The sequence below is a fragment of the Larimichthys crocea genome, chromosome II (assembly GCF_000972845.2).
Source record: "Larimichthys crocea isolate SSNF chromosome II, L_crocea_2.0, whole genome shotgun sequence".
Lineage (NCBI taxonomy): Eukaryota > Metazoa > Chordata > Actinopteri > Sciaenidae > Larimichthys > Larimichthys crocea.
In genome coordinates, this window is record NC_040012.1 from 851,810 (window position 1) to 865,616 (window position 13,807).

The following is a 13,807-nucleotide window of genomic DNA, read 5'->3' on the forward strand; positions in this document are numbered from 1 at the left end:
TGGTTTTAAATAAAATATTGAAAACAAATATTGGATGGGTTGTTCATGTCGCAGGGGGTAATAATTAACCCTGGCATCATCAGGTTAAAATTTTCATTTGTCCAGTACGTACAACTACAGTTATGACCAAATACCTGCAAAACTAACAATATTGCCCTACATCACCCTCAGATATACTTTGTGATTAGCAAACATTAGCATGCTTACACGCTAAACTAAGATGGAGACCATGGTAAACATTATGCCTGCTTTGCAATATCATGCTACCACTGTGACTGTGATCACTGTGTCAAATGCAGCCTCACAAAAGCCGCTTGTATCTCTGCACACTCCTCTTCTGTTTGGCTTTCCTCTGTTGTACGTCAGAGATAATTGGTTGCCACTGGAGCTGCTCTGCATGCTGTGGTGGAGGTGGAACTTGTTTTGGCGACAGTGTTCCTTACACAGCAGCAAGAGATAAAGGTGCAGCGACTAACGCTTTCATTTTTGTGGTGGACGCCGCTGAATGACAGCGAGGCCTCACACAGATTGTTACTGTTGAATAAGGTCTCAGTAGATTAGGATACTGTTCTTATTTCCCTTGCTGACATTGACCAGAGCTCACAGCGCAGACTTTATTGTGTGTGCTTAAACCAATGCAGCCACCACTGCGGTATGACATCCACAGAAAAAGGAGCACAATAAAACAGGAGCACTGTCTGGTCTATTTAACTAGTTCTCTTTGGAGTATACAAAATATACCAAGGTCTTTTATCAAGCAGTGCTGCTGTCTTATGAAAAATCCCTGTCTGAAGGCTTCAAAATCCCCATTTAACCCCCCCACCTCTCTTCATCTATAGCTCTCTGTCATTACTGAACTGGATTTATTAGATGAAATCCTTTAGGGATCGCAGCTCTCAATCACAAGTCGATTTCATGGGGAGAGCATGCAGACCCGTTCTCTCGGCGCAGAGTTAGAAAGTAAAGTAGAAAATGTTTCGGTTTGTGAGGGTAGATCTACGAACCTGTCTAATGTGGTGTTAAATGACTTGCTACGACTACTAAAAGTGTTTTTCATGCTGCGGGGTGGGGGGGCAGGCATCGCGGGGGGATGGCTGGATGTCTGAGGTAGGAAATAACACGAGGAGTCGCTCTTGAATACCGAAGTTACACTCACACAAACACACACGCTACAAAGTTTGCTATAATCAACCTTCGGCCACTGCGGTATGCAGCATGATGAATAGCTACACAGTTAGCTATACTTCACAGTAAAGCAGATGTATTTGTGTGTGTGTGTGTGTGTGTGTGTGTGTGTGTGTGTGTGTGTGTGTGTGTGTGTGAGGAGCCAAGGGAGAAAGGCGAAGTAGGCCAGCATGAATATAAAATCACCCCTGCCAGGCGATGTTGTGGGCTACAAGAAGGAAGGGAGCAGTGTGTGTGTTTTTTTGGTGTGTGCATGAGTGTTGGTGTGTATGTGCGTGCTGCTAGAGAAAATGTGCAGATGAAGGTGTGGGAGACTAAAGCAGAGGGTTTGTAGGAACACTCATTTATCAACTCCCTGGGATGTTGGGGGGGGGGACACACATTCACTAGCACACAAACACCAGGTAATTCAAACAAAGCAGCTCGTTATAATGTGAAGATTAGTGCATTGTAGGGGTGCCAGACTGACACACACACACACACAGAAACAAAGCCATATTTCAACAGTGTATTTGATCCAAATGTGCCATATGAAGATTGTATAGAAATGACAGCAGCGTGCCCCCCTGCCCCTGCTGCACAGATTTTAGACAAACACACACACAAAGAGCCAGACACAATAGCACAAAGCAGACAGACACCATAATGTGGAAACAAGGAGCATCTAACAAGAAGAATTCAGAACACGAGCTTCCAGTCATCATCTGAATATTAGTGCTGCAATTAATAATTCATCAGGGCTCACTAAAATAACAGGGAATAAATCTCGTAACACTTGGATAACCAAATTATTGCTTTTGTTTGGCAATGTATTGAGTAAAAACAGCAATGACACCTCTGACTGTTACCTCCTCCAGTGAACCACGCCTGGCTCTGCCACCCCTACGCTCAGGGCAATCCAAACTTTTCTCGCCCGTTGGTGGAACGTGCTACCAGTCCCTATCACATCAGGGTCGTCCCTCTCTACCTTTAAAAACCTCCTGAAGACCTCCAGCTCTTCACAGAGGACCTCCTCTACAACAACTGGAGATGCTGAATCTGTCCCCCTCTACAACTGTCACAGTACTTACTGCTGCACTGGCGTGTCCTTTCCTACCTTCATTGTTTCCCTTTTTTTCTAGGTGGCTTTGGATAGAAGCTAATTTAACTTAATGCAAATGTATATTTCATGGCTCAGGAGGTAGCTCCTCCGGTCTGCGTGCTCAAGTGTCCTTGGGCAACACACTGAACTGAAATCGGTGTGTGAATGATTAGTTCCTGTCTGATGAGCAGGTGCTCCTTGTGTGGCAGCCAGCCATCAGGGTATGAATGTGTTATTTAAATAGGTGAATGTGTAAAAGCACCTTGAGTTACGGGAGGACTAGAAAGCTGCGTATATAAATACACCCTATTTAGCATTCACCATGATGTGACAAGTATTAACTGTTGCAGTTATTTTGGGCTCCAGTCTGTCACATTGTCATTTGATGTCTTTATACACTTAACAGTGTAAATGATTAATAGGGTTCAATACCTTAGGTTCTTTGTTTCAAAGGACAATCTGGGGAAACAGGACAGTAAACATTCATATTAAAGAGTCCAGGTGAAAATGACTTGCAGGTGAAATATCCCGTTTCATCAATCTGCTTCATCTGCAGCGTGATTAAAAACCTCACGTGCTTCTTCACCGTCTGTCAGCTGACATATATTCTGATCAGTCGTCAACACCAGAGGATCGCACAAAGAGCTCGATCAGTTCAAACTAGTGACAGTGTAAAGAATGCACAGAGCATCTGTGATGTCACCCGTAGGTTTCCGAAGTGCTGGTTTGAAGCTGACAATATGCGGCACAGGATGCCGCCATGTTGCCTGTCCTGCCTCTTTCACCTCCCAGGCTAATCTAAATATCGATAAAGACATGGATCATTACTGGACCTGCAGGCTGACCGAACGATGCCTGGGTGCTCAGACAAGCCATTTGTAACAGCACCTACCTGTCAGTCAAAGCAGCTACACTGTTAATCCTGCATAACTTTAAGCCTTAATATCATTTGAACAGGTGAGTTGTATATAAATTTGTTGTATATATTTTATCTTTAAATAAATAAAGTAATACAAGTTTACAAGTTTAACTAAACCATAATAAAGATTGATGGTGATGATGATGATGAATAAAACATATAGCGGCAGGCTGTGAATGTGTAACAGTGATTAAAGGTACAGGTCAGTCGTTGGCAGTGCGCACATGCCTTGCATGTGAAATTCATGTTTAATTCATATCAGCTACTCTTGTAGCAGATCAATGTCATTTACTTAGAATGGATTTCTGATGTCGGATGCCAATTTCTGTGTCAGTGCAAACTGAATGGTTAAACCACTTTTAGAAAGGAACCTCCGAAATACAATACAGTATATTTATATGACAACTTAGTCCTTCAAGTAGTTTTGTGGCTTTTGTACTACTCAGTTCTACCATTCATTTCTGTCACAGCTTTCAGAAAGGCCAAAGAAGAACCTGAAAATGAAACCCTTCTCATCTCTGCTCCCTCCACACAGCTTCTTATTTCCTCAATGGGCCTTCTGTCACCTCCCTCTGTCCTTCTCTTCAACTCTACATCTACACCTACAAAAGCATTGCGACAGTAGGTACGAAGAGGTGGCAGACATTTGGGAAACAGCAAATATCTCCCTCTGGGCTTTCTTAGCTCGAAAATGTGGCAAAGATGAGTGGAAGGAGAAAGTGACAGTGGGGGGAAGGAGCCAGAGAGGAATAGAAAGTGCAGACAGCTCCATTACCTCCTCACAATAGGGATCATCCACATTCATCCACCAGCCGTTTCACCCGACCAGAGTCACGGTGCGAGGGACAAGATTACACCCAGAGGTTAGGGAGATGGATGGGTTTAGAGCAGATAAAGAATGGAGAGATAGAGGAAGTGACAGAGAAATAACAGAAAGCAGAGGATGGGATATTTTTTTGTCTGCTGTTCTCTCCATTCCCAGAGGGTGCCCCCACCCAAAATCTGACACGTCTTATCCCCGGAAAAAAAAATCCCAGCATTTGGAAATAGGGCGATGAGGAGGATTTTCGAGAAGCGGAGTGGGATTGAGGCACTCTAAGACGCGGAGAGGTGAACTGTTTAGCCTAAATGCTTAACACCTCACATTTCTACACACATTCAAATCAGAGTTGAACACAAATCGTGCTATAATTATGTTTAAGAAAAGCAGAAGAATCAGCATTGGCGCCTAAAAAGCTTCATTTGGCTCTAAAGCAGGTCATTACGGAGAAGCTCCCTGAGAGGTAAGAGGATTTGAGAGTGGCAGGGACAACTTAACATTTCCATTTTTAATGGGTTATTTTTTTTTGTCAAAGTGGAAGATTTGTCCAGCGTGCCTCAGAGCAGGGAAGCTCCGACTGCAGCAGCCTTTGCCTTTACAGATCCACACTAACCATGCTGACAAGTCAGTAGAAGCTAATCCCACAACGTGACGAGTGACTGATGATGAAATAAGGCCAATTAAGACTCAAAATGTCACGGTATCCCTAACAGGTGGGCTTTTTTGTGCTTTATACAGAAAGTGCGCAGTCTGTGGCACTCACTCCTCTATCACGACGAGCTGAGGAGAGGGGGGGAGCAGTGACACACACCGTGATGAGGCTCAACAGGGGGGCCAGAACTCATCAGACCCCTACACAGGTAGACCTATGTTACACTCAAGAGGAGTACCTGAAGGACAATCACAGGCCCTCTGAAACTCTCTGAATCATCCTCATCATTTCTCTGCCTTTAGTTTACCACCTCTCTCCCTCCGTCACTTTTTTCCCCCCACAGCACAGATGAGCGTCCTCCTCACATCATCGTTCTCCTCCTCTCTCTTTTTCGAGCTCTCTGCGTCTCTCTCCCCGGCTCATGCAGGGGTCAAGACAACCCGGCTGTGTGATAGATGGCAAAGTCATCCGTGACCTTGCGGTGGAAGCCACACCCTCCCGTCCTCCACCTCATCCACACAGCACGCAATCATGTGTGTGTGTGTGTGTATATATATATACACACACACACACACACGTGTTTGTGCATGTGTGTGTGTGTGAGAGAGAAAGAGGCATGGAAGTGTGTGTGTTCATGCAGTTAAAGTGGCAGGTCACCCCCACTGTTCCTTGTTGACACTGTGTGCGCTGCTCGCTGGCTGTAGCCCCCCCAGGCACAGACTGACTAAGCTTCACTGCAGCATTACAGCAGCTAATCTTTCCCAAAAATAACCCCCAACATCACCTCACCGGGGCCCACACACACACACACACACAACAAACCGGTGGAGACAAACGAAACGTGCATCCTCTTTCTGTCCGACACATTTTTGTGATGAAATCTCCGAAATTTCTCCACGCGCACTTTTCACCCGAGGCTAGTGTTCCCTCCCCTTCATGAAGACAGGATACAGCAGCAGCTCTGCAGATTAATCCGGACAGCAGTTATCAGATGAATCGAAATGAGAATAACCGTTAGTTGCAGCTAGAACTACTCAGAGTTAAAAAAAAAAAGACGTTACGTGCAGCATTTGAAGGATTGTGGCAAAATGCAACACTGACTGAACAAAAACCAGGAAACAGGAAACCTGCAGAGACACACAAACACACGATGAATGGACTGCACTTATATCTCATCATTCATCAGTTTTTGGGAGCATTCATGCACCTTGGAGCAGCCTTCAGGAGCAAGTTGGGGTTCAGTATCTTGCCCAAGGACACTTCGACATGCAGACAGCGGATCGAACCGCCTGTCATCTGATCAGTGGACGACCTGCTCTGCCTCCTGAGCCACAGCAATGAAGAAACAAGCAACAGCTGGAGACGTGGTCCGAGCTTCAGGAACACTCTTCTCATTGGCTTCTGACACCATGTAGAGTGTTGATTTTATATACTGTATTGCATATTTTATACGGGCAGTGCTTTTTATTTATTTGATTTTATTGTTTTTTATCTTTCCATTGTCTACTTCATGTTTTTATTGTGTTACTATTGTGTTATTTATTTATTGTGTTGTGCAGCACTTTGGAAACCTTGTGTTTGCTAAAAACCGTGCTATATAAAGTGGATTGGATTGGACTCATAGCAGAGTTAACATGACATCTTGATCTTGATCATAGTCTCATTAGTCAATGGCAATTATACAAAGCCATCACCACAATTCATTTGACATTCTGCATATAGCACCTTTAATTGTGTGCTATAGCTGCAGTACAGCTGTACCCCACGCCCCATAACTGAGCTAAGATGTTATAAAATTGCTCATTTTAAATAAACACCTATTGTATTCATACAAAAGCCCATCGAAAACCATTTTTTTCCCACAATGGCAGGTTATGAGAGTCATCCGAATGGCACGGAGGCGCACTGTTGTTCGCCTTCATGGCCATGGAAGCAGATTACAGCGCTGCAAGGAAATAGTTAGCCTCTGCCCGAGGTGTGCAGCCACAGGGCAAACTTTGGGAAACGGTAAATTGAACTGTTTTTTTTTACCACCGTTTCAAAAGAGCCTCAGGCCAAGCGCGTCAAATAATGTGTATTGAAATGGGGTGACCTATTCTTTCAGAAATCTGCGCGGCATAAATCAGCCCGCCAATGTCACCGCCAGGTCCAGACAGAGGGGCAAGCAGTGTTAAACACATGCCAGAACATAGACACGCTCATTTTCTTTTTAGGCATCTTCATTTAATTTTTATTTTTTCGTTTGTTTGTTTATCATGCAGAAAAGTCAGAGGCAGCTGCTGCTGTTTATGTGCAAATGACTGTTCGCTGTGTGTCTGAATGTCAACCCGTGAACATCTGAGTGAGTGCAGGTGTATTTTTCGTGTGTCGTGCTGACTCTGCTGGTCGTGATATCAGGTGACCTTGGTGATTGTGGAGTGGTGTGGACCAGAATAATGAGACGTTTGCTAACGGAGACTCAGTGGGACCGCTAACGGGGCTCACGTGGGGATTGACACTGCCAGAAGATATTGCATCCGACCAAGTAGGAGGGCGAAAAGAGAGAATGAAAAGTAAGAGAAAGAGCACTGGAGACCAACAGCAAGCCGGAGTGTCACCAATCTTTTTTTCCTATGCTTGACAATCACACCATTTTGATAAAAAAAAAGCATTACGACTAGATGGAGCCGTCTATAAATAAGCCCAGCTTGTGCTGTACTCAGCCAAGATTGACAGCAGCGCAGAAGCTCTAGATATTTCAAATAGAGGATAGATATGCCAGGACAGTTTGGATAGACAGATAGATCACATGTCAGCCTTTTCCGTTCTGTCAACAAACATCCCTCCTCACCTGGATTCCCCCAATATCCAACATCACAACATGTCAAAGCGAGTAACCACGGTGTGAGGTGGAAGTGGCTGATCATAAAAAAACAGAGGCTTCAATCCACAGAACCAGCGGTACAGTGACAGAACACAAAAGGACTGTTCTCTGAAGAGATGACGTGAACATTAAATGTGTCCATCACAACCAAGCGGAAACCTCCGTGGCTGGAAAAATGAAGCCAATGCAAAAGCTGGAATTCCTCAAACATCCACTTGAGGCTGGCTACAGGACGTTTCAGTCTCCATAAGTCCCCATGTAAAAACTTCACAGCAGAAATAAACATGTTTACAGCCTGGTACAAAAAACTGTTTTGGTCTCTATAGCTAATTTCCCTGTTCATGACAACTGTACTGAGGGTGAATTTATATACAACTCACCTGTTCACATTATATTAAGGCTTAAAGTTGTAAAGAATAAAGAGTGTGGCTGCTTTGATTGACAGGTAGGTGCCATTACAAATGGCTTGTTTGAGCAACCAGGTATAATTTGGCCCGCCTCAAATCCGCTGATGATCCACATCTTTGTTGATATTTAGATTAGCCGGGAGGTGGAACAGGCAGGACAGCCTATGGGTGACATCACACATACGCTGTCCATTCTTGATCACAATGCCATGAAGCATTCAGTCTAGGAGAGCGTCATCTAGTGGTGTCCAAACTTTTTGGTGTATGAACACACACAGAGGAGCATTTAATGTCAAGGAGTTATGACCGAAATGTCCTGTTTTATTATTTTGAACTATTCATCATCTTATTTAGAAGCCCTTCATCCAGGCTCCACATCCGCTTGCTTTATTATACAGACAGGTGATAAATTAAAGAGGACAAAATGATTTCATGAGATGAGAAACATAAGAAATGCTCCTGGCTGCTCCTGTGGTGGACTCAATGAATGATCTGAAGAGTATATGAGTCATGCTAAAGCTTTCACAGCCAACTGAACACCTATGGGAGATCCTGGAGTGACATACTTTCCACCTCCGTTCTCAAAACACTAAATGAAGGAATATCTGTTGGAAAAATGATGTGCATCACTCCAGCACAGATCCAGCTCGACCTGACTTGATTTTTTCCTGAAACTGTGACTGAGTCTGACGACTTCACTTAAATCTAACCACACACCAGTGTCTGTTTTTCTCATGTATGCGACGCTGTTTAGCTTGTTGTCGCTGTCAAAATATTAGCACATAACAGGAGACGGACAAAGACAGAGCGTGAGAGATGGAAGAGAGATGCTGTGGCAGAAGCCCGGAAGTGGAAAGCAACACCAGGTGGTCGAGCGTCTGGAGGCAGGCAGTCAAAGAGCAGTGTTGCCTTGACAACTGTGATGCCGTGTTGATGATAATAGCCAAGCACCTCACCGACAGCAGCCCACACACACAAACACACACACAATGTATGTGGTTCTATCTAAGTGTGCACTGCATGTTCTGGATGTGTCCCACTTTAGTCCAAAGCACTATTATTATATCATTCTAAACAACAACAAGCCCAGTGTGCAGCCGCTGATGGTCGTTCTGTCACTGTATCAGCATCGGTGCAAGCGGGCATTCTGGCCAAAAGTTGATTTTTTATTGTCTCCTCTCTCTTTTTCTTCCCTTCTTCCTTGAGACACCACAGTCCATCACTCGCCAAAAGAGCCAGCCTCGTATAGAACGGGGGAGCATATCTGATCCAGCAGACAAGCCATCTGTTCACCCGAGCCGCAGTGGGATCTGATCAATACAGCCACGGTGGACAGAGGAGGAGAATGTGGCTGCTGTGGTCTCCCAGCATTGACTGGAATAATGGATCAGCTTTTTGGTCACAGTGGACTCATTGTACCAGCAGCATGACCACTGTGGTTCCTGCTTCCACATCTCTTTGTTTCAACTCTTTTAATTAAGGAGCTGGGCAGCAGAATTCCCTAACAGGCTTAGCTATTGGCAGCAACAACCAGAACTGATTGTTCAATTCAGGATTTAGCAAGTTAAGCTTTGTATGGCTAACACATACTGCTGTAATTTGTCAGGGTGTCAGGCCTTTATGTGTAAATGCATCACACCAACATTCATACATAAAGAAGTAGAGCCTAAATGCAGGTCTTCATGCTAAGCAGAGATCTCAGTTGAATGCTCTGATGAGCTTTCACTGACGTGATGTGGACCAATCCAGAGTCCTTTCCTCTTCCGCTGCATCAGCTGGTGATTTCTGAGCACATAGCCACTGCAGCATCCTACCACCTCATCCTCCTCCTCCTCCTCCACTCTCTTTCTTCTCCTCCCCCACCCTCCCTCAACCCATCCTCCTCCTCCTCCTCCTCTCCACCTGCTTTTAAATGCATGGCGTTGCCCTGCCAGGCCGGTCTTTGCAGGCAGCATCACTCCTCTCAGCCCCTCCAGAGTGAAAGAGGAGGCTGAGGAACAGGACGGATAGTTATCAGCCTTGTGCAGCCAGGGGAAGGCGAAGGGGGGGGGGCGGGTTTATAAGGAAAGGAGACAAGGTCGGTGTGAGCTGGCTCTTCCGTGTAGTACCAATAATCGATTGAGGAGATGAAGAAGCGACCTGAATCCGGACGGCTCACCAGTCTGACTGACTGAGAGGAAAATGGTTTAGCCCAGCTGTAGGCTGTCCTGCTCCAAGCATCCAGTGAGGAAATAGGCCACTGGCTACATGAAACCCTGAAATAGTCAACCTCCAGAAAAGCACTGCACTGAAATCAGGTTATAAATTATGTCTACATTATTCTACTTCTTCCTCAGAAGAGAATGAATAATGAGCGGAGCTCCCCTCTTTTTTTTTCCATGGCAGATATGTAATATCATGCAGCACACGCCATCGCCTGATGCATGGAGGAGGGAAAACAGCCTGGCAGCATCCAACACACACACGTCCTATACCCTCCTAACGCATTAGCCTCACAGACCCACGTCTGCTGTTCATTTCTGCTCATCTGTTTCGTAACGGGAAACACCAGTCATGTCACACACACACACCCTCCACCCCCCAAAGCTAGATTAAATCCTCTGATGTGGAGGGTAGGCCCAAACACCAGCATCAGCATCGCCGACACAACCCCGGATGGATGGAGTGGTGGAGATGGAAGAAGGGGGATCATTGGGGATGTGGGGGTGGTGGGAGAGGAGGTGGAGGAGGAGGAAGAGGTGGAGGAGGAGGGCAACAACATATATCTGATCCATAAATAAAATGATCGCTGTTTGCAGCTCAGCAGCATAAAGCGCTCCACGGCTCCTCCATACATCACTCCTTTGCGCACAGGATGCAGGGCCCTGCCTCCAACAATAGGCCTTATGCATAATTTTGAGCCATCCTCATCTCATGCACACACACACACGCACACACACATATGTCGATGGATAGCATAATGCTAGTGGGCCTTTGTCTGTGCTTGGACTCATGTGCTCGACAGATGTGCATACCTGCGTGATTTCGCTCTTTAGGACACCGAATTTCATCCCCGAGAGGAGGTGTCGGTGTTGTGCGCAACACTGGGTCGCTCGTTCGGTAGCTACGAGCTGCCTATGCATCACTTCAGGGTACATATCGGGGTCAGGGGAATAGCTGCGCACACTGTGCCCCTCTTAACCACAACACTTGCGCTGGAAGTGTCTTTTTTTCCCCCTCATCGCAGCGCAAACGGGTCATTTAGTCAACAATGGCTGGTGGCTGTACCCTCCGTGCCTCGGCGGGGTCACATGCTTCATCCAGCTCCTTTACAAGCATACAACTTGAGCTCATTTCTTCCCCATCACACAGCCTGTGTGTGCTGCTTTCTATCTGCAGAAAGAATAACCCCACATTCATCCTCCGAACAAACAAATGACATCATCCTCTGAAAGCCACACAGCCACGGGAGCGAGGCACCGTAAATAAAACATAGCGGCTTCTAACTGTGTTCTATGGCTGCCTTTAGCTGTTTGGTCCCGCTGCCACTCACCAGGTTCAGCACCGTCTCCACGATGTCCCTGTTGCTAACCTCCCCGACCTGGATCAGGCCCACCAACACGGCGAATTTCATCTGGATATTCCTGATCGGGACAGCGGGGTTGATCACCCCGGCCGGGAGGACCATAGAGCCGGCTGCAGACACCATCCTTTCCCCGGTGGTGGCGCCGGAGCCAGCGCCCGCGGCGACCTGCTGCTGCTGCTGCTGCTGCTGCGGTTGCTGCACGGAGGAGCCCGGTGGTGGCGGCGGCGGCGGCGGGTGGGAGTCTCGGTCTGTGTCCGCGAGCGAAGAAGCAGAGCCCAGTGGTGCTGAAACCGGCTTCTCGCTCGACATTTCCCCTTGGAAACAGGGAGGAGAGGAGCGGTCGCCGCTGTCTCTCACACCTGCTCTACAAGCTGCGTCTGCTGCCGCACAAAAAACATCCACTGCGCAGGAGGAAAAAAAAAAACACGGAGCGCGGGGCTTGAAGAATCCTCTGAATTCACCCTATCCTCCGGGAAATGTGTAGGGATTCATAAGGCTGGCGAAAAGGATGGAGGGCTGACAGAATGGTAGCCTACGCTTCTCTCTCTCTCCCCCCTCTCTCTCTCTCTCATTGGCAGGTTGCAGTCAGTGCGGTCGTCGAGAAGAGAACGCCATGTTGACGCCCCCTGTCTGCGGCAGCGCGCTCTAGCCACGCATGCGCACTGTGGGGCTTTTCTGAAGCAGAATAACATGGAGCCATCCATGCATGGGTTCATACAGAGCACAGAGGCACCCACACAAACTGAGTGTTTGGGGCTTTTTAAAATTTGTTTCGTCTTGTGTTTTTTAATATTTAATAACTCTGGATATTTAAATGTGGAACACTGACGAAGAAGACTTAAACTCCATGGCAATAAATGCTAGTGTGCATGTTGTGGTTGCAGTTCAGGGGAATGAGTTCATGCACTTTAAGGAGTCCAGCTTACAGACGGAGGCTCTTTATATATTCAGAAGCCATCCATCTGCTCCACTTATGGCTGTCCCTTGTTTAACTCAGGCACCTTTGTTTCCTCATTAGGCGTCACATGATTGCTCTCCTGACACTCGTCTCTTCTCCTATGATTTTTTCTCACTCCCCCTCCTCTTTTTCCGCCGTCCTCGCCTCTCTCCTGCAGTCGTTTTGCACTTTTGGCACACACACACACACACCTTCTCACCTCAACACAGGCTCATCTTTATCCAGTTGCATTTCTGTTTCATAAAGCATCACCCCTATTTCCTATAGGCCTAAAAGTAGAATACATTACCCTAAAATCATGCTGTGTGACTGCATGGCATGGGGAAAGGAGGGCAGTTTCAGCAAACAAGCCTTCAGGGTGAAAACTAGTGTGTCTCTGTGCACATACAGTATGCAAATGAGTGCTGTTAGTGCTTGAATGTAAAGTACATTTACTCAAGCACTCTACCTAAGTATGAATTTGAGGTGCACATACTTGAGTAATTCTATTTTATGCAGCTTTGTACACATAAACAAACACTGTATTTACCCTATTAGACTTGCCTGACAGCTTTTGTTAAACCGCGTGTCTCCAAACTTGGTGATTCAGAATTTTTGTGACAAACTGATGGATTAAGTGTTCCAAAATTCTGCTAGCTTTGGATTAGCTGAAATTTGTCATAGAAGAAAACAAGATGAAAACAGGGCTGTGTTTCTGAGCTCATGAAAAGATGACTTGTTAGAGATACTTGGTTCCTTATGGCAGAGACTGCATGGCAGAGTTGACATATTCTCTGACAGAACACGATGTTTGCTGCAGATTTAGCTACTCACCTGTATATAAAAGTTCAAATTTGCTCAACCTTAAACATCTGCAGCATACATACACAGTAATCTAGCAGTAATATTCATCCAAAAACATCATATATAATAGTAAAACACTAACGTGGTCCAAACTTTTGACACTTTTAGTACATTTAGGCATGTGGCAGTGTAGTTGCTGATTGCAACCCTTTGTGTCACCCATTCCTTTCACGCGTGAAGGAGAAACTATGGCAGCTCAACATGGCAGACTCTGTGGAAGAGGACCCACGTTGTCTGTGGATTTAAATAGATGACTGTGAGGTAACAAAACCAAATATTCTTATTTTCAGGTGATTAGACGCTAATGAAAACAAAAAACAAATCTTAGACACCAGACCTTTAAGTAAGATTTTAAATGCAGGACTTTTACCTGTACCTGAGTATTTTCACAGTGTAGTATTAGTACTTTTTACTTCAGAAAAGGTTCTGAATATTCTTCCATCACTGACTGCATGTTTGAGGATCTCTGTTCAGTCTGGATGATGCTACAGTGTCCTGGATGTTTTTCTTAAAC

General features: G+C 45.8%; 1 protein-coding gene across 10 annotated transcripts in view; it reads right to left on the reverse strand.

Moving 5' to 3' along the window:
* The window catches only part of nbeaa (neurobeachin a), a 90,975-nt gene extending 78,823 nt beyond the window's left edge, over positions 1–12,152 (reverse strand). For 4 of the 10 annotated variants that reach the window (XM_019275762.2, XM_019275761.2, XM_019275763.2 and 1 more), the window contains exon 1: positions 11,460–12,150. In XM_019275762.2, coding sequence (XP_019131307.1) covers positions 11,460–11,801 — 342 coding nt within the window. In that variant the 5' untranslated portion in view covers positions 11,802–12,150. Of the gene's footprint in view, positions 1–11,459 lie in introns of all 10 variants that reach the window. The other 6 variants (XM_019275766.2, XM_019275765.2, XM_019275760.2 and 3 more) reach the window with 2 other exon arrangements.
* Between the last annotated feature and the right edge of the window lie 1,655 nt (positions 12,153–13,807).